Raw genomic sequence first — 27,606 nt, 5'->3', positions numbered from 1 at the left:
TCGGTTCCAGGTTCTTCTGTAGAGCACTTCCATAGGTACAGTTTTCCCCTGAATCTAGTTGACAGCACGTGTTAGAAGCCCGCTCTGGTTTCTCACCGAGTGATTCCGTTTCACGGGAACAAGTGGGCTGTGATTCCCAAAGGAACCCCTCCTTTTGGACTACCGGTGCCTTTCCTACGACCAGCGCTGCTTTGGGGGAGGGGTGCTCATGCTATTTGAAGAATGAATGGGTTTTATCAGAGTCCTATTCTAATATTCCAGTCCAAAAAAAAAAAGGCCGAGGGGCATGCAGAGTTGTCACTCTGGACTCCGTCATTCCAGAAGTCCAGCAGCCTGCAGCCAGGGCAGCAGGAAGCTCCTGTCCGTGCCAGGGCACTGTGTCGGGGGCAGCCTGGTGTTCCCTGCGGCTGTGCCCCCTTCTTGGCTGGGCACAGTTGTCTCCCGAAGTCATTGGCCGCCCACGCCACCCGTTGGCCACCCGTGGTTTCTCAGTGCCCCGTTGGCATGCAGCGCACTTCATGGTGACCCACCCTCACCGTTCATCGCTCTGAATCAGGCGCCAGGAAGGGCGTTTCTTTGGGATCTCGTCCAGGCATCACCCTGGCAGGCGGGAGGACTTTGTCGTCATCACTGGCCCAGTTGGCCTCTCTTCCAACTTGTCCCATCAGACCTAGAGCTACAAGAAATCCCTGGAAGTTTCTGGCTTTCCATAGTGTTATGTGCAGATACAAGTTTCCTTTTAATTGTATAGTCTGCAGTTGATTTTGAAGTGACAGCGATACGACTGTTCAGGAGAGGTCAGGCATCGGTGCCTTTTTCTGCGGTCGAGGTCACTTGAGTGACTCCGCTTAGAAAGGATGGCTGCAGCTGGAGCGTCTGGACTTGCGTCGGGTCTGCAGAGGATCTCGTCTGGGCTGAAGCCAGGCAGTGCATCTGGGTTTGGCCACGGGAGCCCATTGTGAACGTGAACGTCAGCCAGTCCTGGAAGAAAGGGTCCGCTGTTCAGAATAGCAGAATGGGCTTCCCCTGAGGGACACGAACAGGAACCACATGAGCTAACACTTACTGAATGCTCACTGGGCGCCAAGACACCGATCTACATGTTTTGCAAATACCTGATTCATTTACTTCTCACTACAACTCTATGATCGAAGTTACTTTTAATATCTCTCATCTCATCATTGAGGCCCACAGTAGTCAAGTAACTTGCCCAAGGTCACAGTGAGGAAGCCGGGCTGGGAACCTAGGCAGCCTGGCCTCGCGAGAATAGACAGAATGGAGCCAGCTGTGATGCCTTGTAGTGCGGGGTCAGGGGGTGGGAGGGCGAGTCAAGATGTAAAGGCAAGATAATGACACTCAAATAGTTGCACAGGCGAAGAAGAGAACATCTTGAAGGAATCATGATGGTTGGCTACCCCATCAGTAGCTTTAGTAGCAACATTGTGCTTGAAGAAGCCCAGTACTTTGCTGGCATCTTTTACTCAGGCAAACGTTCATTCACTCAACAAACATTCATTCCTCACTGGCCACGTGTCAGCCCTTGTTCTCGGTGTCTGGGACACAGGTGTAGAAGCCATCGCCTGCCCCAGAACGCACAATCCGTGGGACACCACTAGATGAACACTGAGTGACTTACAGTAGAACTTGTTTCTGAGTGATAGGAAGTTGTGTGTAGTATGCCCTGGAAAATGGAGTGTTCGGAATTATTTTATTGGTTTAACATTAAATAAATTCATTTTCAGTGTGTGTGTTCAAACTGCAGACTCCTGACATTTATATTAATTAAGGTAAAAAATCCATAGCTCAAGATCACACACTGGAGTTCTAATATAGTTTGAATAGAATTTCCCCCTTTGGGTGATTTTTGTGTGTGTGGTTACTTGGCTCTCAGCATCCAGCTGAATCATCAGCTTTTTCTAAGGCAAGACGCTCTGGGGGAATCTCTTGTGAGCTCTACAGGGTAATGAATGAGGCTTCACGTTCAGAACCTGGATGAGTTTTCCAGAGTTCTCCGTATCCGCTGCTGTGTCCTTGGTTTTGGCTTCTCCGTTGCTCTTTAGAAACACGCAGTTACAGGGTAAGGCTTCCCTGGCCTTCCTTGGGGACCGGGGGAGAGACGGGGCGGGAGGTCCGTCGGGGCACGTGCTCCCATGACGCATCTGAGAGACCAGACCCGTGATACACCTCGTGGTCCCTCATCCTGGGCACTTAAAAAACACAGCCCTCTGGCTTTAGACATCAGGAGGAAATAATTTCTTGGAACCGGCCTTTTCCCCCTGTGGGAGGATATTGGAGTTTATTTTGGACTTGCTATTATTGGCGTGTAGAAAGGCTTTAACAGATATGTCCCTTCTTGAGAACTACAAGAGTTTGGGTAAAAATAAGTCAGTGGCGTCTCTTATCTCAAATATATTAAAATATCCAGACTATTTAAAATTAACCTCTGATAACATGAGGCAGTATGATTTTATGGAGTGCACTGTTGTGATTACTTAAGTGACTTTCTGCTTTTTGAGGCTTCCCAACCCAGTAGCACAGATAGAAATTCAACATGGTAGTTGTGAGTTGGAGTCCTAGACTGTTCTCTCCAATCTGAAGAAAGTTACTTTGTCGATGCATTGATTCATTAAAAAGCACCCAGGTATCTACCAGGAAGGGCGTTACGGAAGAATACGAAAGTTTCTGCCATCAAGTAGAATCCGTTTGGGAAGCCAAATAGTTTTAAATGCACTGTTGTTATCTTCTGTGTTACAAACGAGAAAACGGAGACACATGAAGTTGAATGACTTCTCCAGGTCACGGAGAAATCAGGCTTGGATGGTAGAACCGGGATGTGGACCCAGGAACCCAGAATCCAAGCTCCTAGCCCGACATGATATCGCTGCACTGGAAGAAGACTTGAGATGGGAAAATGATATACTTCAAATGCCAGTGTAAAACTTCCTTAAAATGGAAGGCAGGGAGCAATTTCACACCTTGTGGGCAGAGAGATGGCAAGATAAAAACGAGAGAGGAAAAATTGCTTGCGTAGTTGCAAAGGGGAAGAGTAGAGAATAACTCGGATTCTGGAGCCAAGAGCTGGACTAGAGGGTCCCCGCTCCAGGGTGGGGGTGGGGCGTGGGCCAGAGGGAGAGCTGGGCAGAGTGGAGTTCAAGGTTTGAAAACAGGTTAAGAAAAGCCTTCATCCCTGACCAGTGTGGCTCGGTTGGTTGGGCGCTGTCGCACAAAACAAAGGGTCACTGGTTGATTCCCCGTCAGGACACATGCCTGGGTTTCGGGTTCAGTCCTTGGTCGGAGTGCATGGGAAGCAGCCAATCAGCGTTTCTCACATCGGGACTTCTCTCTTTTTCTTTCTCCCTCCCTTAACCCCCCTCCCCTTAAAAAAAAGGAAAAAAAAGTATTTAAAAAACCCTTCAATTGTGTGTTGGGGAGGGGTGCTAAAGAGCAGGGTCCTCCTGTCGTCCAGGGACAGCCACGCTGATTTTGCGTAGGAACGTGAGCCAGAACAGTGGGCACGAACGTTTCACCACCAGGGTAGCCGGTGTGGAAGCAGAGAGGCCAGGTAAGAAGCTACTGAAATGTCCCAGACAAACACCGGTCAGCGTCAGAGCCCCTCCCCGGCTCCCTAAGTGTCTGCCCCTGGCAGGGAGGCCCAGGGGCTCGGCAAAAAGGACGGCCCCATGGAAAGCGTCTGGCAGGACGCCTGGCAGAAGTAGGAGGCAGAAAGGTGTTTGTTGAGCCGAACAGGGGAGAAGAAAGGCAGAGGCAGCACCAACAGTAGCAACAGTCCGTGGTGGGGCGGGGAAGAGCCAGGGTCTCGGGCTTGGGTGACCATGCAGCCACTAACCAAGGCGGGGGCTCCTTGAAGGAGGGCACGGTGAGCTCGGTTCAGGCCTCTTGCTCTCTCTCTGGGGGGCTCATGTCAGTTGCCTGTTGGTGCTTCTCAAGTCCTTGTGCGGAACGAGGTGAACACCAAGGTGAGCTTCTCGCCTGGTTCAGTGCGTTAGTGGGTACAGACATGGTTAACATCAGGCGTATGTGGCATCTTCATTGTTTTCGAGGGAGTAATAACTCAGGCTGACAATAGAATCATGTGGAGAGTTTTCAGAAGTTAGCGTTTGTAATTTTTCAGAGACTCAAGGGTACTCTACCATGCATCCCACACAGCCGTGCCCTCCGAGAAGCATTGGCGTTAAACAGTCATTTTATTTTCTATCGTAAAAACTTCTCCTTTAAAAAATTTGAAACATGAAGAAGTACATTTTTAAAACTGGGACAGCCCTACCAACCCTGAGCTAGGAACCCGGTCCGCAGCCACCTTACCATGGGCTCGCCATTTCAGCGCCTCTCCCCAGAGTCCACTCGGTGGGGGACTCTCTGGGGACGAGCGGGGAGTGGGGCAGGGCCGGCTGCGCCCCTGCAGCAGGTCACCGTCCACCAGCAGTCGGTGGGGGTGGCGTGCTCGGCCACGCTGTGCTGGTCCAGCGGCCCTCGCTCCACCACCGGTCACCGTGTTCGGTTCCTGGGGCTGCTGTAGCCGGCCACCGCACACTGGCTGGCGGAAAGCAACAGCGTGTATCCTCTTACAGCTCAGGAGGCCAGAAGTCCGAGATCGAGGCACAGCAGTGTTGGCTCCTTCTGGGGGTTCTGAAGGAGAGGCGGTCCCACACTCTCCCCTAACGCCTGGGTCTCCCCTAACTAAACCAGCACCCTTCGGTGTTCCTTGGCTTGTGGACACACCGCTGCAATGTCTGCCTCCATCTTCACGCCGCCTTCTTTGCCGTGTGTCTGCCTCACTTAACGGTTCATTCCGAATCCAGGGTAATTTCACCTCAAGGTACTATTTCCAGTAAAGGTCGCTTTCTGAGCTTCTAGGCGGACATGAGTGATTGGGAGACGCTTTTCACCTTCTAGTCCCTGATGACTGACATTTGACTCGGGTTGGGAGACACCGAATATGGGGAGCTGCCTTGGTTTCCTACAATAACCTTGGGGTCCTCAAATGTTTTCTTAGTCCCAGTACGAGTCATAGGCAGTTAAGATGCCCCCCTTCCATGCAGTGGGCCGCCACCCACTGAAGACCCCAGCTTTCATCTGTTGGACCAACTGGTTCCAGAAGGGAGTGTGTACGTGTGCCAGTGTGTGTGTGTGTGTGCACGCGTGTGCAGGTGTGGGTGTGGGCATGGGGAGGGGTGGGGCAGCAGAAAATCCAGAGCACGCAGATCTCACACAGAGTTTGTAACTCCAGGGACTGTGTCTGGTGCTTGTACATTTCTTGAACTATCGTCCTGTCCCTTAGTAGTCATTTAACGTCCATAAAGGGCCTGACGCCTCGGCATGGGCAGGACAGAGACCACCCCGATCCTCTGCGCTGACCGTCAGAACCTCCACGTGCACTTGAGCATTTGCCTTAGGACTTGGAGGATGAAACCATTCCATCTGGAGGTGCTGTGTGAAATCTATACTGCGCCACTTGGGTAGAGAGCACAGCTCTGGGGGCACGGCTGTTTATTAGGTTAAAATATATACATGCCCCAGGTGCTGTTGCTGTGGGCTTGGCGTCCAGCCAGACGTGCCTCCGAGCCTCCCGTCTGCGTGCAAGGGAAGCCTCGCGCAGACCGTGAGGTGTTCACCGTTGCCGTGCGCCTCCCTCTGAGCAACGGATATGGCTCTGAGGATGTGTAAGAATGCTTCCAGAGCTTCCTATTCAAAGAGGCCTCCCTGTGGGCGCGCTTGCAAATGAAATGACCGTGCTTTCATTGCCTTTGCATGAGCACCGATTTCATATATAACAGGTTTGCGTTAGGTGTGGTTCCCGCATTTCCAAGGGACTCGGAGCGCGGACATTCCGTCTCAGCAGCTCTGCCCCACGTGGCCGGTGGTGCTGTGCTCTGCCCAGGCTTTGCAGTGTCCTGGGCACACGTGGGGCACGCCGCGCAGTGGGAGGGACGCCATGGGTCTGGGGTTTGAATCCTGACTCTTCTCCTTTGGGACTTGGGACTTGGGACGTGGGAGTCATGTTTTCTGAGCCCCACTTTCCTCATCAGTTAAATAAGGATAACAATGCCTACTTCACAGGGTGGTGTATTCATTTCCGAGGACCCTCGTAACAAATCACCATGAATTGGCTTAAAACAACTGCCAGAAATGTATTCCGCCACGGAGCTGGAGGCTAGAGGTCCAAAGTCAAGGTGTTGGCAGGGCCACACTGAGGAGGCTCTAGGGAAGAATCGTTCCTTGCCTCTTCTGGCTCCTGGTGGTGGCCAGCCTCCCTGGCATTCTGTGGTCAGTAGCAGTGTAACTCCAGTGTCTGCCTCTGTCTGTCCTCCATGTCTTCGTCTGTCTTCTCTTACAAGGACGCCAGCCTCTGGACTTGGCTCACCCGAATCCAGTGTAACCTCACCTTTACCTGGTGCTATGTGCAAAGACCCTGTTTCAAAATAAAAGTACACTCTGAGCTTCAGGAAGGACATGGATTTTGTGGGGACAGTGTCCATCCCAGTACAAGGGGTTAGAGTGGCTGAAACGAAATCCGTTCTTTACAGCCCCCGTAGGGGACGAGCCCAGCAGGAACTCAGTAAGTCACGGGGAGCCACGTCTTCAGAAGGCCTGACCCGTTTGCTCCGTGACTTCACCCTCCTTTCTTAGTGGACAGTCACCGCTCTTGGGTTAGGCTGGGCCACCTCCACCTCACTTTCTTCACCATCTCTTGGGTTGCCCCCCCAATATTTCTCCAGGATTTTGTTTCCCAGCTCCCAGTTTTTCCTTTCTTCCGTCATTCTGGGAACACTAAGATCCCTGTAAGTGACCCACCCAACAACCTTCCTCTGATCTACGGGAGGTGCCCTAGACCTTGTCCGTGTCCGTCCCCAGTCCTATGGTCGTTTCAGATGCCCGCCCACTGGCACCGCCCATCCTTTGGGTCCTGGAATCTCTGCTTTCCCCGACTTTGGAGGCTCCGGTCTGCACCCAAACCCGCCACCTCTTGCTCTCGTCCTACCCACTGCTTCCCGTGAAAAATCACACGACACTACCAAATGGGTTTTTTATGGAGCTATAATTCCTACTCTCAGCTGGACCTCCAGGGCTGCTTGAAAGCCCCTCTACTCATGTCTCGTGGGCTGCCTGTCTCGCTTACCCCAGGAGCTATCAGAAACAGTAGCTCTTCAAAACACTCTTCAAGCTTCCAGCCCCCCCACTGACCCTGCGTGCTTTGCCTCCTGCTTCCCGGAGGAAACAGGCCGTAAAACACCAGCGGACTTCCCTCCAGTACCGGGTCGCCGATCACCCGACTTCCTCCTCCTCTCGGGGCTGACCGTGGCTCTTACTCACAGAGGTCAGCCCTCCGCCGAGTCCAGCCCCAGTTCAAACCCTCACCCCTTCTGATTTTCATTCTGTTTCTCTCCACTGACCCTTTTGCTTGCCTCAGTCTATAAATGCACTTAAATCTTGCTCATCTTAAAAGTTATTTCCTTGACCTTTACGTTTAACTGCTTTAGCTTGCGCCTCCTGAGAGCACCAGCTGTATTGTATGTTGAGTAACTTGACACACGTTTCTTCACCTTTCTGGGCCTTAGTTTCCTCATCTGTAAAACGGCTACTCATAATACCCACCTCACAGGGTTACTGTGAAGACTGAATTGTAATGTAGTGTGGTGCCTGGCCCTGGGCATTTGTAGTGATTCTTTAGTAGTGATAGTATCCCTACTATCACTACTACCAGCCTAGTGTCTGGGCTTTGACAGGGCCGGGTTCACGGCATGGCCCAGCGCCGACAAATACTAATGTGAGCAGGTGCTGGGTGGGCTCCTGTCCGCGGAAGGCGGTGAGCTCCTTACAGGCCAAGGTAATTTCCTCTCCATCTTTTCACCCCTAGGATTTTGCACAGTGTCCGACATAGAAAGATAGATGGACAGACACATACATACATACTAAACAAATGAATGCTTGAATTACATTGGATGGAACCATTTTTTCTCCCTGGAGGCAGGCTGGTTTGACCTATTCCCAGCCCTATCTCTGCCCCCAGAAAATTGAGCTTACCTCCTGTGCTGTAGCTCTTAAATAATGAGTAAAGTTTTAATATTGGTCAACATCATCAAAGAAAGGTATTTGGTAGGGTTACGGAGACTCTTAAGTCCATCTGCAGACGGAGACAAAGGCATCAGTGGAGAAGGGGTTAATCAGTAGTGGCTCCCAAGTGGAAGGAAGGAAGACAGAGCTGTTCCATGCGCAGCTCGGAACGGAGCCCCCACCACCTGGCAGGCGGTGGGCACAGGGCCAGGAGCTTAGTGGTGAACAGGGCAGGTGCTGGCCTCCGGCCATGCCCTGAAACCCTGGGTCCAGTGGGAGGTCGACAGGCCTTTACAGATACTGGAGAAATACTGCTTAATTATAACTGCGCCAAGGGCTGTGGAAGAGGAGCTAGGGAGGGCCGGGGGCCGGGGGCGATGAGTAGGCAGCTCGGTGACGTGGGGAGGGCAGAGGACCAGCCTGTGTCTGGAAGACGGTGTTTATAATTACGTATTGTGTCCGTGGCACCGCACTCAGCGTTTCTGTAAAAAAGGCTTCAGGAATTACTGATGCAGCCGTCAAAGGGAGGTGACGGGTTTCGGCAGAGCAGAGACGCCAGAACCTGCCTGTGTGAATAGTCTGGAATAAAAACGCAGGGAGAGGGAACACATCACGCACACATTGGTCTGACATAGTGAACATTGTACAGAAAGCTCTTCCTGAAGCTGCCGGGCTTGGTAAAACCGGGAGAATGGTCAAATGTTTATGTCCCGATCTATTGGTGATTTTTCTGGGATTTCCGCGGGCACCAAGGAGGGTAGTCTGGTAAGGCCACACTTGGATGAACTCACCATCTACCAAATGCATCTTGCATTTCTCAGACATTGTATTTTGTCTGCCTTCCATTCACCTGAACGTTACTCCTTGCAAGGTCTCATTCGTAATCCAAACCAAAGAGCCTTCCCAGCCGGCCTCGCTGAGAGTTGTCTCTCTCTTCTTTTGTGCTGATTTCACCATTTTGCTTAGTTTACCACCCTCTCGTATTCCCTTCTGTCTTGTTGGCATATTTCTCATGCTGCTGTATTTTATCTCCATAACTGTGTAGAAAGTTCAGTAAAGACTATGCCAGTGGTATTAAGAGCACTGGATAAAGTATTTGTTGCATGAATGAGTGAACAAATGAATATAACATCTGTAGTATCTTCTACATGCTTTGTGGCTCGTAGATACGGATCTCATAAAACCCGCTGGTGCAGTTAACGGGAAAATATCAGCAAGGCCTGAAGCTCGCCTGCTTCTTGGGCTCTGTCTTAAAATATGAAGTGTGTGCTCTTTTTTTTTTTTTTGCCTGAATGGTATGCATCTGTAAGCTGCTCAGTGGAAACACTGTCTACTTTGTCTGACTTTCTTCTCAGCCTTCCTGATTATATTGGCAAAGCCACCTGCCCCCCGTAAACGAGAGGGAGAAGTGCGGCCTTTCCGAAGGTAATCTCCCAAACACACTCCTGCAGCCGGCCGCTCGGGCAGCCCCGCACCACCAGGCCTGTGCTCCTTTGTGATGCTGAGGGCGTTAGCGTCTTTCCTGAAGAAAGTGGAAGAAAACCCTCTTCCTGATTGCTCCATGCCCACTAACCAGATGTCTGTGACCACTGAATATTCACTGGTTTTTCATTTCCTGGGGATTAAACCGAAATAAAAGAAGGCGATGCCGCGTCTGGCCAAGGGCAGACGTCGGCCAGTGGCCAATGCCCCGGCGTTCCTCACATGCCTGACGTGTGGGGTCTGCCGCCCTCGAAGGAGGTGGGCAGCGCTTTCGAAGGCCGGGATTCAGGGGGAAAAGCTTCAGCACGTGGGTGTCCTTTGGGAATGGTGTGATGCCTAGGAGGCTTCCAGGCCAGCCATTGGAAATCTCGTTTGTGATGTATGAGCAGCAGGAATTTCGGAGCCCACGTGGAAGGTAAGGCCTGGCTTTCCCACATGCTGCCCTCCACGGCTGACACATCACACATGTCTCCGGAGCATAACATATGGCTTCCTGAGCTCGCAAATGCGGCCTAATGCGGTCTGTTAAAATAGCGTCTGTTTAGACAGTCCCCTGGAAGGGGAGCCATGTTCAATAAAATAGTTCATTGCACGTCTGCGAATGTTTTCTCTAGAGCCCTCTAAAACATGATTTTTAAAAAAAGGAACATCATAGAAATTTTGCAAATTAAAATTTGCCCTCAGGTATTAAGTACTTCTGAAAAGGTAAGGGACCACCCTTCCTAAATTGTAGATATTGAGAGATTTCTAGAGCGTGAATCACGAAGGAAGGGTGAGGATCATCTAATTCAGTAATAATCATCATCACCATGTTTTGACTGGCAGGCACGTCCTGCACGTTACATTTAATTCTCAGGGTAACTTGCAAGAAAGTAGGGTCCCCCCTTTATTTCACAGATGAGGATGTGGGGCCCCTGCAGGCGCCTTCTGAAGGCCACCCCAACGGGTGGCGGTGGAGCTGCAGCATCAGCTCACAAGCGTCGAACCCTGCAGCTTATTTCTCTTTCTAGACCAACAGGTTTGAACTCGGGTTTGAATAGATGGGATGGAGGTAGGGGTTTAAGCCGGAGAACCCTCTGGAATTGTAGGCAAGCTTTTGTGTGCACGTATGTTATTCTGAGGAAAGATCCAGACTTCATTAGAAAAGGCCCAGATTGGGGCAGCAGCGGCCCTCATTTTAGAGATGAGGAAGCACCAGTGAGAATGCAGACCGTGGAAAGGCACGTGGTGCGGTGTTGATCTGTGTGTGTGAGTGCGTGTGTGTGTGTGTGTGTGTGAGAGAGAGAGAGAGAGAGAAACAAATCACATACAGGGAAAAGTTCACCCAGAGGAATGTAGTGTACACAGGTGAACGTCTGTGGGGCCGCTAACCAGGTCATGAAATAGCGCACAGGACCCTAGTGTGTTCCCAGGTGTCCCTTCCTCATCAAATGTCACACCCTCTCCCCTAGTCACTGCCCTGACTACTGTGGTCGCCTTGTCCTCGCTTCTCTTTAGAGTTTGGCCATCTGTGCTGTATCCCTAAACAATATGGGTCCATGTTCCCTGTCGTTATCTTTATGCACATGCAGTCATACTGTGTTCCTCGGCGTCTTCTTTCGGCAGGATTGTTCTCATCTTCCTCTGTGTCGCCTGTAGTTGTCGTTTGTTCACTGTCATTGCTGCGTGCTAATCCGTTGCTGGATTAAGTTGTAACGTATTTATCTATCTTGTTTCATTGAATATTTGTAAATTTTGCCTACTATAAGCCATGCTTTTAACATCCTCATTTTTAAAGCTTTTATTTGTTTATTTTCAGAGAGAGGGGAAGGGAGGGAGAAAGAGAGGGAACATCAGTGTGCAGTTGCCTCTTGTGCGCGCCCAACCAGGGACCTGGCCTGCAACCCAGGCATGTACCCTGACTGGGAATTGAACCAGCAACCATTTAGTTAGCAAGCTGGCACTCAGTCTACTGAGCCACACCAGCCAGGGCACTTTTAACATTCTTGTACATAGGGTTACACATGCAACTGCAAGGAAAAACCTACAATTTATTAAGCTTTTGTGGGAGACAAAATACCTTGTTCTGCAAGAAAAAAAGTAAAGAATTTTTCTCATGCCCTGCTTTCCTCCTGAATAACGCCTTGTGAAGGAAGACTGTCCTTCCAGGAATTCTGTGCTTAGCCTTTGCCTGGGTTCCAGGTGCCCCTAAACTCGTAGTAAGAATCAGAGAGACAGAGAGCGCCATTGCTGAACCTCAAGGGGTCCAGGCCCCTCCCGAGGTCACTGGGGTCAAAATCCCTGGGGTGGGGCCCGCAAGTCCACTCACTCAGCAGGGACCCAGGGGGGCCTGGTGACTGGGAGACCCCGGCTCCGCCCCGATGACTTGCTGTGAGAAGATTCGGAGAAAGTATACCCATGATCAAAGTCTTGGAAAATTGGCCTTAGAAAAGTTAAGGAGTTGGATTTATTGAGCCTATTAAAAATTTGGAAACAGGAGGAAATGGTTGTTTGCAAAAGAACAAGAGAGTTTTATAAATGTAAAAAAATAACTATTTGCTCCGTCAGGAGCGATTTAGGTTAAACAAGAGGAAGAAACTCCTGCTGAAATCAGCAGCAGACACATTTGTTGGGCACCACGGGGGTGAGCAGTAAAGGCTGTGTCCCCGCCTTCAGGGAGCGGAAGACGAGCAAACAGAGCGAGCCCATGCGGAGCTCGGGAAATAAAGCCAGGACGCGGTGTTTCCGCGAGTCTAGACTGTGGGCGCCCATCAGATGCGCCAGGCGGCCCTTGGGGACGCCAAGGAGGAGAGAAGCAGAGGAGGTCTCCAAGGAGGGCTTGAGCCCTGCAGGGCTTGAACTGGATGGAGCTGGGTTTCAGAAGAAAGCCTTGCATAGGTGGATGGAGTGACAGCGTTCTAACGCAGAGGTGTCCGATGTGTTTTTCACCGCGATTTCCCAGTAAAAAAATACACAGGGTTCGGCACAAATAATGCCCCTAATTTTATTACAAAATCATGAGCATGTGATTCTGTAACATAACAGCATCACACTCAAGCCCACCACATGCCAGTTTAGGTGCAACGTTCAAATTAAAACCATAAATTACTACGCCACATTATTACCCTACCAACCACACCCAAGCAGGCGTTACGCCTGCCGGACCCTGTATATTTTGTATCACCACACAGTACACCATAAAAACCATTTAACCTTATTAAATAGGACGTATCTGGTGTTTTCTATTTTTTTCTATTTAAAAAAAAATGGTGGGAATGACCCACGAATAGATGGGAAACAGGTGTTTCCGGGGACCAGGAGCCCGGTGTGGAAGCAGAGCTGAGCTGCACTGGTGGGAGGGCAGGTTGGGGGGCGCGTTCCATGGGGCACGGGCAGAGGGGATGTTGTCGGTGTGATGGTCCAGATGTGTGAGTCACCTTGGGATGTTATGGCAACATTTTGAACTTCACCTATCACACAGTCTGCCTCTTACACAAAACACTTCTGCCACCAAATGTGTGGGTTCTGTCTTTATACCAACAACTGATTCTCCAACTCTCCAGACACCGACGGGGTGGCTGTCCGGTGTTTTAACTCTCTGCTGACACCAACTGCCTGGAGTGAGAGTCAGATGCCACAGGATAAGGGCTCAGTCCCTCAGGACTGCCCCACTGCGGACACCCGTTGTGAGGGCCAGGGTGTCCAGCCTTTTGAGTCTCTGGGCCACACCGGAAGAAGAAGAGTTGTCTTGGGCAGCATATTATTAAATACATTGTGACACGTAATCACAAAAAAGTCTCATAAGTACATTTACGATTTTGTGTTGGGCCTCATTCACAGCCATTCTGAGCCCCATGTGGCCCATGGGCCGCAGGCTAGACGCCCTTGTGACCAACCCTACTTCTGACCAATCACCTATAAAGCCAGGGGTTCCCAGCAACCTCCTCCTCAGTTTCAGTCATATGCTGGAACAGCTCATAGAGCTCATGAAGGCTCTTTGCTTATTATTGCCGGTTTACTGTAAAGTTTACAACTTGGGAACAGCCAAATGGAAGAAATGTGTAGGGAGAAGTATGGTGTGGATGTGGGTATATGTGCATCCATGCCCACACCTACTCCTGCATCACCTCCCCAGTGTGTGTGCACGTGTGTATCCATGTCCATGCCTGTTCCTGCATCACCTTCCCAGTGTGCCTGCACACGTGTATCCATGTCCACACCTGCTCCTGCATCGCCTTCCCAGTGTGTGTGCACACATGCATCCATGTCCACACCTGCTTCTGCATCGCCTTCCCAGTGTGTGTGCACACGTGTATCCATGTCCACACCTGCTTCTGCATCGCCTTCCCAGTGTGTGTGCACACGTGTATCCATGTCCACACCTGCTCCTGCATCGCCTTCCCAGTGTGTGTGCACACGTGCATCCATGTCCACACCTGCTCCTGCATCGCCTTTCCAGTGTGTGTGTACGCATGCACCCGTGTTCATGCCTGCTTCTGCATCACCTTCCCAGCACCTTGATGTGTGTGTGCATCAACCTACAAGCTTTCTGAACCCTGTCGTTTAGGAAAGGCTGAGGAGATTGGATGAAGGTTCCATTGCATAGGCATGACTGATGGAATCAATGGCCATTGGTGACTGACTCAATCTCCAGCCCCACTTCCCTTCCTGGAGGTGGGGGTGGGGGCCTGGAAGTTCTAACCCTTGAATGACATGGGTGGTTCCTCTGGCAACCAGCCCCCATCCTAAAGCTGTCTAAGGGCTTCTACTCACCGGTCACCCTATTAACATAAACTCCGATAAGGTTGACAGAAGCTTATTACGAATTCTTTTTTAAAAAGATACTTCTCGCCCTGGCTGCCTTGGCTCAGTGGACTGAGCATCAGCTTGCAAGCCCAGAAGTCGCTGGTTCAATTCCCAGTCAGGGCACATGCTTGGGTTGAGGACCAGGTTCCTGCTGGGGACGTGTGAGAGGCAACCAACTGCTATTTCTCTTGGAAATCAATGTTTCTCTCCCTCTCTTCCTCCTTCTCTTCCCCTCTCTCTGAAAATAAATAAATAAAAGCTTTAAACAAAAGATGCTTCTATGCCCATCACTCAGAAAATGCCATGAGTTTTAGGAGCTTTGTGCTAGGAACCAGGAACAAAGACCAAATTATATTTCTTATATCACAGTATCACAACCTGCTTACCTCACGAGTGCTACCTTGGACAGGAGATTGGCCAAGATAGAGTTTTTTTTAAAGATTTCTTTTGATTCTTGATTTCAGTTTAGTACCACTCAGTAGAGGGATGGAGCTGGAGGAGAGAAATTTGCATCTATATTCTCAAGAGCAATGACATTAAGACACCTGTTTTGTCTCAAATCGTGATTAGCTGTGGAATTTTTGGTATAGACTGTAGCACTGGATGGAACGGTCTTACAGAAGAAAATAACAGGGAGTGTCTCCCTGAGCAGGTTTAGGAGAGAAAAGTGATGGCGGCTTGAAACACGGTGAGGTACGTGGCCCAGCACTGGAGAACCTCTTACATTGGCATCTGCTCCCTGCTGTTACCAGACTAACGAGGTCCATTCACCTGGCCGCAGCAAGGCTCAAGCAAACACAAACAGGAGTTTGCAGCCAAGAGAGGTTTACTAGCTAAGGAAACAGCACCAAGCTCTGAGTCCCTGGTAGGCCAGTGCTCAAAGGCTGGCCCCTGATGGCTCCCAGCTGTGTTGGGGGAAATCATGAACCACGGTGGCTACAGGAATTGGACTCATGGTCTCTACCGATGGGGGGGTGGGGGGTCCAGGTAGGCAGTTGTTGATCACTGTCTCAGTCCTGGGGTCAGCATGGCGCTGTTCTGTTTCAGGAGTCTGGTCTGTAGGGTTGGTTCTTCAGCCTTCATGGGCCTGGGGCTGAAACACAGCTGAAGTCAAGATGTTGTCTTGGGCTTGACCGAAACTCTACTTCTGTGGTCAGCACACACCTACAGCTTTGTCCTTAAGACAGTTTGACACTGGCCAGAATCTGTTCTTCGGACGACTTAATGATTAAAGAAGGGAGTGGCCAGACAGCCAGGAGAAAAGGTTATAGCAAAGAAATGGAGTTTCTCCTCAACGACACTGCCGCGGTGTCATTTCACCTTGGAAGCCTCGCTGTGCAGAATCTGGACCGCTGGCCTAGAGGTGTAACTGGGCCCCTTTCAGGCCCCTGCTTTTAGAGTACTTGTGAGAATGCTCAGAGCAAAACTCCTGCCTTCTCGCCTTATTTCCCAGCGGTTGGTCTACTTCTTCCCCAGGATCTTCTTCAGGTCTGCCCCCGTCTTCCCAGTTTGCTCTGAACTGGTCTCCTGCCTCAGACTCCAAGGCCAGAGTGCATAGCATCCATCCCTTTTCTTCTCGCTGCTTCCTGTGACCCCACCTGCAGCACACGCAGGGTGCGTGGTGTTGCTCATTGCGTATTACATCTTCATGTTGTCGGGGGTGGGGGTGGGGGTGGGCAGCACGTTCTTTTTGCCTCTTCTACCCTGGGAGAACAAGAGAGATGAGACAAAAGAGAAGAATTTTAGATCTCAAGGAAGGTGCCGTTGACCTTGTCCTCCGAAGAGGAGGGGAGGGGGGAATCTTTCTTGCTTTGCCTTATAGAAACTGAACCTCCCAAACAGCCACACGTAACTAATTTTAGGGAACCCCTGCAGTTGGATTTTTCTCTATCCGAGAGCTGAGTGCATGGTTCTGAAAGGAAAATTCTTTCACGTGTGTGGCCTTTCTTGCCTTAAGTCCCTTCAGTCATCTCCTCTTGAGATTTAATATCCTTTTGATCTTCCCGGTGCCGTTGTAATTTGGGTCCGGAAGGACTTGAAAGACGGCACGGACAGTGTAGCGTTGGGACAGTGCAGGTCGGAGGCAGGAGTCCCACGTGCACTGGGCTGCAGCTCGTCGGTGTCGGGTTGGCTGGTAAAAACGAGTCTGGGGGGAGTAGGCTGTGGCCCGTCTCTGTGGTGGCTACATTTTGCCAAGTAAAAGCTTCCTATTCTAAGCAGTGCCGGTGGCTGGGGCGGCCTATTTGTCATGCTCCCCTTCGAGAGGAAGCCTGATTTATGACTGAAGTTAAAACCCGATGTCGTCTTTGCGAGTAAATTGATTGTTGTAGGAAGGCGTGGATGACGTTGGCCCAGATGCCTTCTCACTTGGCTAAGTAGAGTACCTGGAAAGTCGTCAGGTACAGCCGCACCAATGTCAGAAATTCAAGGTAAAAATTCAGTTCCTCAGTTGCACTAGCCACATTTCCAGTGCTTACGTGTGGCTAACGTGGTCTTGATATTTGGGGCCAAGTGATTATTGGGCAGAGGGGGCTGTCCTGCGCAATCAAGGATGTTGAGCAGCACCTCAGCCTCCATCTACGAGATGCCAGTAGTGCCCCCTAGTCATGGCTCCCCAGGGTTGCAGATGGGGACATCTGGTAGACCCACCCCTGCTCAGCGAGAGGGCAGAGTCCCATTGGGTTTGCCAGTTCCATCATCGCCGAGAGACTGGGAACATTCTGGGGCCATGGAAGACTGTGGTCCTGTAAAATCCCTTCTAGTTAGCTTTTAGATCTCCCGGGTCTCTTCTGTCTGCCTCCCTGAAGTGGTCCATGGCGCACAGCCTTTAATGTGAAATGCCTGCAGGTTCTAGGAGGAGTCTCTGCCAGGGTGGTGGCTTTGCTAGGGGAAGTCTGGAGGTGTCCCAGGGCCTGCAGGATGACCCAGGGGCTTTGATGTGTCTGTCCCAGGATCATTTCTCCCTCGTTAATCCTATGCATCGCACACACCTTCGGATGACTTCCTCAGCCGCGGAGTTTATCCTCTCGTTCCCCTGCCCCAGAACCTTCAGTGGCTCACGGCTACCCTTTCACGTTTGTGCCTTCTTAGTTTTGTGCTTGAGGCCCATTTGTTTTACACAGAGACCCTCTCCCTCCTTTGTAAGAGGAGAAAGCAGCTCTCGTGCCCCTGAAAGCTTCGCTGTCACTGGGGTTTGCATAATCGCGCCGCTGGGGCTGGGGTTCGGCAGCCGAAGCTTTCCTCCACGCTCTCTGATGTTCAGTAGCTTGCGGGGGTAGAAGTTTTGTTCCAGGTGGTCCTTGGTTGACTCGGTAGTCTGGGCAACTACTTAACATTAGTTTACAGCTCCAAAATCAGGGCTCAGTGCAGAAAGAGAAGCAACAAGAGCTGACAAAGAACCACGTGTATTTATTAAATCCTGAGATAGCCTTGAGCTGCTGGCCAGTGGGCTGTGGACCAGGTCAAAGGCCAGTGCTCCGAGAGGCCAGCTGTCGCGTTTCGCTAGAAATGAGCTAATGTGTAATCTGGCCTGCGGGTCTCCGTCAGTTGCCTCACCTTCCCAGGTCCGGTGCAAACAAGTTAATTTTTCAAAGAGTTTGGTCACCCGCTGCTAGCTCATTGAACTGTTTGTTGATGTTTCCTTTTGGGAAACCAGCTTTCTCGAGCACCACTCTGGTGAAGGGGAAGGTACTTTTGAAGTGCCCCTCTGGGGACGGTTTTGACTTGCGTGGCAGCAGGGGAGGATGAAGACTCTGCCCGTTGGCCCGGCTGCCGCCTGCTCACTGACGCTGCATCTCCCCTTTGCCCCGCAGACCAACGAGTGGAACAAGAATGATGACCGGCTGCTGCAGGCCGTGGAGCATGGAGACGCGGAGAAGGTGGCCTCGCTGCTGGGCAAGAAGGGGGCCAGCGCCACCAAGCAGGACAGCGAGGGCAAGACCGCGTAAGCTATAAAGATGGGTTTCCAACGGCCAGTTCTGGGTTCTTAAAGCGTTTTCTGGGTTCCTGAGGGTCCCCAGGGGACCTTCACGAGTGCCTTTAAGGGACTTCGAGAAAGGCTGTCCCCCTGCCTGGGTTAATGTGTGTAAGAGGGTGGAAGCTTCCAGATTCCACTTTGGGCTTTACGTTGAATGACTGTGCTGGTTCCCAGCTACAACCAAAGATTTCACAAGAGGACAGATAGCACCAGGACTGCAACCAGTGGATGGGTGGGAAATAAATCTGTCCTAGACTAGGAACAGCATAGAAGAGAAAAATTTCTTTTTATACCCCTCAAACCGTACTACTTACATGATTATTTATTGCTCATGAAACCCCTTCTTTAACATGAGCAGGATGAATTTTGCTTTATGATTTCCCATGTGGGGTACTCTCACTCGTCATGATGAAAACTCTTTGATTAAGTGTGTGTATGTGTGTGTATTGGTTTGCACTCCTCCTTACTCTGGTCGTGGAGTAGAGAGATCATCGACCTCAGAGACAGACAGACTTCTAACGTGGACTCTGTCACTCGGGGGTTTTGTAGTGCTTCAGTCTCGATTCGTTCACTGTCATGCGGGGACGGTTGTATTCAACCGCATAGTATTCACGCGAATAAAATAAGACACTGACGTTGGTTGAGCGCCCCAGAAACAGGCTCTGAGACAAGAACCTGAGAGCAAGTGGTTTTTCCCGAGCCAGCACCCCCGAGAGCGCACGGGAAGGGCCTGAAGCCTGCGAGGCGTGTTGTTGTCAGGTACCGCTGTGGTCCCCTGGGGCTCGTGTTCCCTGGGAACCCCGGGGAATCTGCTTAGACTTAGAGCAGGGGTTGACCGGCTAGCTATGCGCCGCCGTCTGTCTTTGTAAATAAAGTTTTATTGGGACGCAGCCAACCCCAGTGTGGGTGGTTGCGCACAGCTGCCTCCGCGCTGCAGTGGCAGAGTTGAGCAGTCAGGACAAATGCTGTGTGGCCCACAAAACCTGACGTGGGAGCTGTCTGGCTTCTCACAGAAATCGTTGGCTCACCCCGGGTTTCAGGTGCACCCCTGAGTGCCCCCACCCAGGGGGCAAGGAGAGTTGGGTGTCTATTCCCAGGTTGAGTGCTGCTCTGAGGCACCGTGTGCTTAGGGCCAGAACAAGCCCAAGAAGATAATTTAGGGGGGCACCTGTTGGCTGTAGATACCGTATGTGAGGAGCTGGCACGGTCCCCAGAACGTAGCAGGCACACGATGCCCCTTCCCTCCCCTCCTTTTCCTAGATGAGTGGGTCTCACCCCTGTCAGCTTTGGAATCAGCGGGAGCACTTTTAAAAATCACTGGTGCCATGTGCGCCCCTACCCCCGCCCAGGTGTCCGGTGTCATTTGCTCCATGGAGAGGCCCAGGAGTCCACAGGTCCCGTGTAGGTTCAGCCAGAGAGAACCATCATCTAGCAACGAGACTGACTCTAGATTGAAGGTGGGCAGGGAGAACAAATTTTCAGAAGACGGGGCATCACAATTTTTGCAGATTTTGCCACTGAAACCCCCTTTCTGACAGCTGTTGGATCCCACAGCGTGGACACGAACCCTGTTGGTGCGGGAGCCGTGGCACAGCTTAGGGGCAGAGCCCTGTCCAGGGCCCAGGCTGTTCCTTTGCAGAGGGCAGAGAGAGGCCAGATCAGCGTCTGGCCCTCCGGGAGCCGGGCTCGTTCTCTGCCAAAGCCCCAGGTTGAGCTGCTCCCCGCTCCCCCGGCTTCAGTCTGACCTCACCTCTGCAGAGGCCTGCCTCTTGGGCGTGGGCCATAGGGCTCAACCCCGTGAACTTGGATTTGGAAGGCAGGGCTCCCGACACTAGGCAGGCTTTGGTTGTTGCCTAATACTATGGTGAGGCTTCTCAACCTTTTGTAATTGTTAATCCTTCTCCCTCTTGCACTCTAGATGGAAACTTCCTTGATAGGAGGGACTGTAACTGTGCCATAGTTGCATCATCTAGCCCGCTGCTCGGCTTATTGTAGGTGCTCAGCAAGTGTTTGTCTGATGAGTCGGTTAACCTTTTCCCACAGTGCCACATGTGGAGTCAGTGCCGTTGGAGTGACAATGGCAGAGGCCACACTCCTGTCCTGAGGTTTTTCGTGGTAGGTACAGTTCTTTCCAGTGGATTACACAGCTTTCTTGGCTCCCCTGCCCCCAGCCCAGCTTTGCGGGTGTCTGCACCAGACAGCCTTCCAGAGCTGTGCTCGGGGGTGGGAGGGGGGGGTGATGGTTTATGATAGTTTTGTCCAAGGCAGTCACCACTAAAATGAAAATAGAAAATTCAGATGAGCAGCTCAGCTGCGGTTGTGATCAATGAATAAATTGATACCTTTCATCAATAAGATATTTATTACATAGAGAGTACACAGCCGTTAGTTATTTTCTGTTCTCTTCCGTTCGTTTTATTGTGGTAAAAGTATATATAACATAAAATTCACCATCGTAACCAGAGTAGAGGATTTCCATGGCACTAAGCACATTGACGATGTTGTACAAACTGTCTTTACTTTCTACTTCCAGGAATCTCTCTTCCCCCCAAATGAAACCCTGCACCCACTGAGCGCTGACGCTCCCAGCCTCCCCTCCTCCCCGTCACCCTGGCAACCACTAATCTGCTTTCTGTCTCTGCCAATGTGCCTATTCTGGGTATTTTATATAAATAGAATCCTATAATGTGGGGCTCTCTCTCTCCGGCTGCTTGCACTGGGCCTGGTGGTTTCAGGGCCCCGCCCCCCTCGGCAGCGTGAATCTCTCCTCCATCTCCTTCTAACAGTAGAAGTGCGCCCAGCGGTTCAGCAGACGTCACCACTTCCATTTACAGGTGACGAAACGAAGGCCCCTGAGGTGTACAGCTTTGCCTACGTGACCCCGAGAACCAGTTCACACGTCTGCCTCGGCACGTGCTGGTCCACCATCGTTTCCTTCGATGGCACTTACGAGGAAAGTTAGAACTGGATGAAAAAGGGAGAAGGAGAGTCATTCATTTTTTTTCAGTGCTAGATTTTTCATAACTAATAATCTGTTAACAGTTTTTCTGCTTGGAATATTCCTTTTGATGATTAAAATTAGTAACTGATAACCACGAGCATTTAATGCTTAAAGGCACCACAGAATTAAATCTATCCGGCTTCATATTTTTTTCAAGTTGAAGCCTTCAGAATGAGAGGGGTTGTCGCTGGCATGGTATAATAACGCAAGGCCAAGGGCTCCTTACGACAGTGCACCCCAAGTGGCGCTGGCCCCTGGGCTTGGGCCTCCTCACCTCGGCAGGTCTGCGTGTGCTTCTGTACTCGAGTTGGCCTCGCCCGTGCGTTCCTACCTCAGCGCATACGTGTCTCCCTCACGCCTGAAGACTCTTTCTTCCCAGGCTCTGCAGTCTTTCCTGTTCTTGTTCCTGCTCTTCCCGCCTGCCCTGGTTTGGTCACACGGGAAGTGGTGACTTCTGGGATGGTCCTGAACCCAGCCCAGCCCAGCCCAGCGTGTCCCCTCTGCCGGAGCTCTCGGCCCCGCTGGCCCGTGGAGCGTCCTGCCCAGAGTTGGAGCGGGACGCCTGTGCGGTGGTTCGCCTTTGTCCCCCAAGGGCGCAGGCCAGGCCACACACTTGAAAGTCAGGTCCTTGACGGGACTTGGCCTCATTCTCTGCCTGCTTGTTCGAGTTCACCCTTTGATTTACCCACTCCACGTCCAAACTGGGCTGCAGGCCTGCTTTCTAGAGGTTTTATGGTGACCCACTTTGTAGTGTGCTCAGCAGTGCAGTGTTTTCCTAAGGCCTGACAACCTGGAGCCCTGATTTTGGTGTTCAGGGGCCCCCGCTGGCCCTGCCCTTACTTAGCTCAGCGTTCCCTCATGCTTGCCCTCGGCAGGAGGGGGGGCTGTGTGCTCCCTGCCCTCCCCGTTGTGAGAAAGTCCCGGTGTTTGCCCAGCTTCCATGTCCGGTCCAGAGCGCCTTGCTCTCTGATGTCGCCAGCCCTGTTGTGATGTTCCTTCCCTTTGAACTACCGCAGTCTGAATTCAGAATTTTGTGTATTTTCTTACATGGAGAGGAGCAACAACAGAAAAGACTCAACAGCTTAGGGGAGACTTTTGTTTTCCGAAAGACGTGAACCCCTTCCAACCCAGCAAGCTCGCTGAGGCCCGGGCTCATGCGATCTGCGTGGTTGTGCCGGCCTGGCCCACGCTTCCAAGCACAGAAGAGGCATTTGGTCGGAACGTGTGCGAGTGACGGTCTGGGGTGGTTCTCACAGAGAAAATACTCCCTTTGCTGGCAAAACATCATGGGTCCGTTCGCTGGGGGGGAATTAACGCGGTGTCCAGGAGGAGAAGAGCTGTCCTGGTGAATGTCACAGTCAGACACTGCACTCCCAGCCTCCGGTGGAATTTAAATAAGAAAATACTTAGCCTTTTCTCCCTAAATACCAGACGACCCGAAAGTCCCAAGAATGAGGCGGCCGAGGCAGCCGACAGCCTCCAGGAGCCTCCCACCCCTCAAGGTCAATCACCAGATGGGTGGTTTGGTGATTCTTCATGTATTTCCGTTCTTTCCTGTACTATTTCCGTTCCTTCCTGCAAGATTTCCTTAGGGATAGATAAGAACCTTGTCTGAAAACTTTCTCCCTCTAACACCCATCAGAGAGGGGCTAAAGAAAAGAGAGAGAGGGAGCGAAAGCCGTCGAATGGCTGGAATTCCTTTAGGAAAGAGGAAGGGAAGGGTGGTGTCTCGGGATGGCGAGAGAACAGAAGAGAGGCCGGCAGCGAGTTTCAGCCGCAGCCCGTGTTTGTGGAGTCGGGCTTGGCTTCTCTCCGCCCTCCCCTCTGTTCTCTCTCCCTGGTGGAGGTGCGGGGCGGGAGGGGGCCCCAGCGCCCAGCCCCCAGCCCCTTGCCATGGAGCAGGCTAATTGTTTCAAGATGGTTTCCCCTGCATTTGGTGTGCGTTTAATTAACGTTATGTGTGTTTGTCTTAGGAGCAACCAGACTAAATAAAATCACTGCCGGGACTGTAGCATTTGCAGAACCCCACCCAGGCGTGTGCACACAGACAGATGGATGAATCGGGTCTGCGTACGTGGGCCCCGTTTCAGAAACCTGATCGTTTTGGCTTGGAAAGCAAGAACCTGTAGAAGTATTTTTAGATGATTCCGTGGACCTTAAATATAAAATAGGGGGGTAATCCTTGAATTCTGCAAAGCGTACGATAAGGGGGTTTTCTGGCTGGGGGCTTCCTGCACTTGGTCGCTTGCTGTTTTCCCAAAATAGGGGTATATTAGGTATGTTATAGCAGCAATTTAGTCTTGGAAATCAAATCATTTCTGTGCCAGATTAATTTATCTGAAACTACGACAGACTTTGTGTGTAATTGCAGCCTCCTTCTCTGCAGACTCCCTTTCCAGGCAAAATCAGCCTGTCTTTCCTCAACGCTGCCTGCTGGTGTTTGGCAGAGAGATACGCGGACGGATATAATAGCTGTCATGGCGGAGCCACTCCGGTTTTGGTGACAGAGAGTTTTGAGGGTGACAGAACCCCTCTCCTGTCTGGCCAGTGGGCCCTGGTGTTTGCCTCATTCATCTGCCAGTTGGGAGGTGCTCCCCGCACCTGAAATGTTCCAAACAGTTTTGTAATCTCACACAAAAAAGGAGAAAATAGTGCCCCTGTCTCATGCATGGCATCCAACTGAGAAGCCAAGACCAGAGAAGGTTCTGGAGAACACTTTAAGTGCTAAACTGTAAGTGCTTAATTGCAAGGAGTTCCAACTGGGGAGAGATGGTGACTCACCGTAGCAGCTGAGAAATGCCATGCTCTGTGAGGTGGCCTTGAAGAAGGATCAGGTTGGATTAGGGTGGGCACAGCGGAAGGGGAGGACAGTGTTAGTTCTGGTAACATCATGAGGCCATCTGCAACTGAAAAGAAAAACAGCAACACCCTGGCCATTGTTTCCTTTTCCTCTTCAAGAGCTTCCTATTGCAGTTGAAGTTCAGGGCACCCCCACCCCCGACACTAGATCAGTGGTCCTCAACTTGACTCCCGTTAGCATCACCTGGACAGTGTTGGAAAACGCTGGGTGTTAGCCTCAGAGATACCTGTGTGATTAGCGTGGGGTGCAGTGTGAGCACGGGGTTTTCAAAGCACCAGACCGAGAACCAGGGCTCTAGATACTCCACAGTGAGAGCCCAGGCTTCCCAGCCCAAGGCCGGCCGACAGGTTCTACCCCGTGACTGCTACAGGTGGGCTGAGGGAGGCCCAGGGTGTGTGTGTGTGTGTGTGTGTGTGTGTGTGTGAGAGAGAGAGAGAGAGACAGAGAGACAGAGACAGAGAGATGCTCGTGCACAAAATAAAATTAAAATGAAAGGTAGATTTGGGCTTAAAGTAAATGATGTTAAAGTAATATAATTCATGAGCTTTTTTTTCCATGAGCTTTTTAAAGGGAAACAGTGTTGTAAGTTAAAGCTGAATAGATCTTATTACAAACTTGTGCTGTAGAGGGAAGACTTGTAACCACAGAAGTGGTGCACATTCATGAGAATTGGTTGGAAATTGAGAGCTACACTGATGAAGCATTGGTGGGATCACAGGCAGTTTCATTTTGAAACTGTTTTCAAAGCTGCATTGAGCATATTGAGAGGGAAGGATTTTCGGACGCTCAGATGGGCCGTCGTTGTTCAGCGCTGGAGCAGTCTGGTTTGCTCCCTCCCTCCGGTCCTCTGGCCGTGATGTCCTCTGGCTGTGATCCCCGCTGGCTGGACCTGCTCCCGCAGGCAGAGGTCAGGAGAGCCTGGGAAATGGGGTCGTTCGCTGTGAGGGAGAGCAGGGCAGGGGCGGGTGGGCGTGGATCTTGGCACACACAGGCGGTGACCCGCTCTCAGTCTAACCCCAGGAGAGTGGCACCTGATGCAGGAGGCTCTCTCACGCCGACAGCAGCCAGGCAGTTCGGGGGCCGAGGCGTCTAAGGCTGCTTAGCACGTGGCTGTCCTTTAGAAACACGCCCCCCTCCCCAGGGTCCCTGAGATTCACGCCTTCCCAAACCACCACCAGACATCCCACCAAGTCTTGCGTGTCATTCAAGGCCCAATTTGCCGTCTCGTTCAGGAAGCCCTTTCTAATTTCCAAAGTGATGGAGCTCATTCTTGCCACCGCCTCTCCAACCACCTGGGATTGGATGGTCTGAGTTACCTATGTCCTTATCTCATCCTGTTTCAGACCCTCAGGGTTGGAGCTCAGTCTTACTCAGGTAGTAAGAAAGGAATTGTTATGAATCACGTTACTACTGAGTGCCCCAACGCTGGGCCAGGGGCCTTCCTGTGCGTCATTCACTCAATAAATATCTCAGTTCCTGCTTTCCCCCATTGTAGAGGCCTGTCGTTTTCCCCTTGGTATTTCTCATCCAGTGCTCTCAGTCACCCTGAGTAATTAATTCACGAAGAAGAAAATGTGGATTCACGAGGTTTGAGAGCGCGTGCAAATCATCTGTTCTCAGCGTTAGGGACTAAAGTCGGGGGGGTCTGCCGTGACGGCAAGAGACGGACCATTTGCCCCAGCAGAGACTTCCGGCTGTCTGAGTGCTATTTCCGGACCCCGTTTATGGACCCAGGCGATCCTGAAGCGCTGACGCTTGGCTGATGAAAGGCGTGGGGTTTCTTTAGCTCTGAGCAGGCGATCTTTCAGCCCCGCCTCCCCTCCCTGCTGTCCCCAGGGGATCTCTGTCCCCAGAAAATGGCCCTGCTGACTCCGGGAGCCCATCGCGAGCACTTCAAAGACAGCGATCCCATTTTTGCAGCCTTTACTGTCTTTTATGCCGGCCACCTTCGGTGACATCTATCTGGAACACTCAGCAGGGAAAGGCCACCGATGTTCTCATTTCTCAAAACTTGCGGCCACATCAGTGCCTCACGGAAGCAGTGAGGGGAGTCTTTCTTGCCCCCTACTTTTGAAATGGCTGAAAACCCGGCAGCCACACACTCCCTCTGCCCTGGGGCCCTTCTCCCTGGGCTGAGAGGGTCGGTCCCGCTGGCAGAGCAGGACTTGGTTTTCGAGCCTTTTGTAACGGGAAGGTATCAGACAGGAAGCACCACCTTCCTCACCCCCAGATTACTTACTATCAGGTAGGAATGCAGATCCTTCAGGATTGAGGGGTGTCCCACTGAGATATTCAGTATGGGTTGAGCCTCCTTTCAGCTCAGGGACCTCGTTAGAATTGAGATGTTGCGGCAAACAGGTGCCGTAAGACAACTGGTGGGCTGAGTGGGGAGCACCGACGTTGAGAACTGGCCAAGGCTTCAGTGGTCACGTGGACAGATGAGTAAACCGAGGCTGCTGAATCTGAGTAACTTCATGGTCACATACTCGGGGGTGGCAGAGCTGGGACCAACACCAAAGAATGCTGATGTTTAGTTCACACTCCCTCCTGCTGTGCCAGTGGTCCCGAGAATTGGACTTGTGTCAGAATCACCTGGGGGGAGCGGGGTGCTTGTTGGAACAGTTTGCTAGCCTCCACCCCTGATCTGGGCCAGAGCCCGAGAACTTGCATTTGTAACAAGTCCCCCGAGGATGCTGACCGCCGGTCCAGGGACCACACCTGGAGAACTGCTGTACGACGCCAGGAAGCAACATCAAGCTTGTAATTACACAGAGGACACAGCTTCTCTCGTCAGAACTCCTGTTAGAACCCGACAAGAGCATGGTTTTGCCCGTTGCTGGGTGTGCCTTGATCTAAGGAAACACAAAGAAGAAACTTCAGATTAAAAAATTCAAAACCAAAGACTTGCCTTATCAAAAAAAAAATCTGCTGGGAAAATTGGGACAGACGAGACAAATTCTCTGCCCTCGGGGGGGCGTGCAGTCAGTCTGACGGGCACACAGACAGCAAGCGTGTGCCACTTGCGTGTGACCACAGGTGCACAGAAGACCAGGAAGAGGCCGGGCCACTCTGAGGAAAGGCGGGAAGGGAGGCCCTCTGAGCAGACAGACCCCTGTGTGCGAGCAGATTCCCGAGGGGAGGGGGGACCGAGCTGTGTGCTTCTCTGATGCAGGGAACAGCAAGGCCGAGGCTCGAGGTGGGGAGGTGTTTGATGTGAAGGGAGAGAGCTGGACGGTGAGGGCAGACGGCAGCCTGTGAGCCCCGGGGACTCTGGGTGAAATCCTAATTCTCGGTACCTCATTGCCCTGATTTCTTTGAATATGATTTAATATCATATTTCCCCCTCAGAAAGCCGTCATACAAAAGGAACACAATGAAAGGATGGGCAGTTTTAGGTGTTCGGGAAACTCGGAGGCACTTAGGGGATCA

General features: G+C 51.6%; 1 protein-coding gene across 6 annotated transcripts in view; it reads left to right on the top strand.

Annotated features, from left to right (window-relative positions):
* RAI14 (retinoic acid induced 14) overlaps nt 1-27,606 on the top strand; it is a 132,961-nt gene that overhangs the window by 61,723 nt on the left and 43,632 nt on the right. For 3 of the 6 annotated variants that reach the window (XM_036020221.1, XM_036020220.1, XM_028520683.2), the window contains exons 1-2: nt 17,926-18,027; nt 18,153-18,283. In XM_036020221.1, the coding sequence (XP_035876114.1) occupies nt 17,974-18,027; nt 18,153-18,283 (185 nt within the window). In that variant the 5' untranslated portion in view covers nt 17,926-17,973. Of the gene's footprint in view, nt 1-17,925; nt 18,028-18,152; nt 18,284-27,606 lie in introns of those variants that run through there. The other 3 variants (XM_028520693.2, XM_036020222.1, XM_028520707.2) reach the window with 1 other exon arrangement.

This window comes from Phyllostomus discolor, chromosome 3, assembly GCF_004126475.2.
Source record: "Phyllostomus discolor isolate MPI-MPIP mPhyDis1 chromosome 3, mPhyDis1.pri.v3, whole genome shotgun sequence".
Lineage (NCBI taxonomy): Eukaryota > Metazoa > Chordata > Mammalia > Chiroptera > Phyllostomidae > Phyllostomus > Phyllostomus discolor.
Note: the sequence above shows the minus strand (reverse complement) of the source record. Positions and strands in the feature narration are given on the sequence as shown.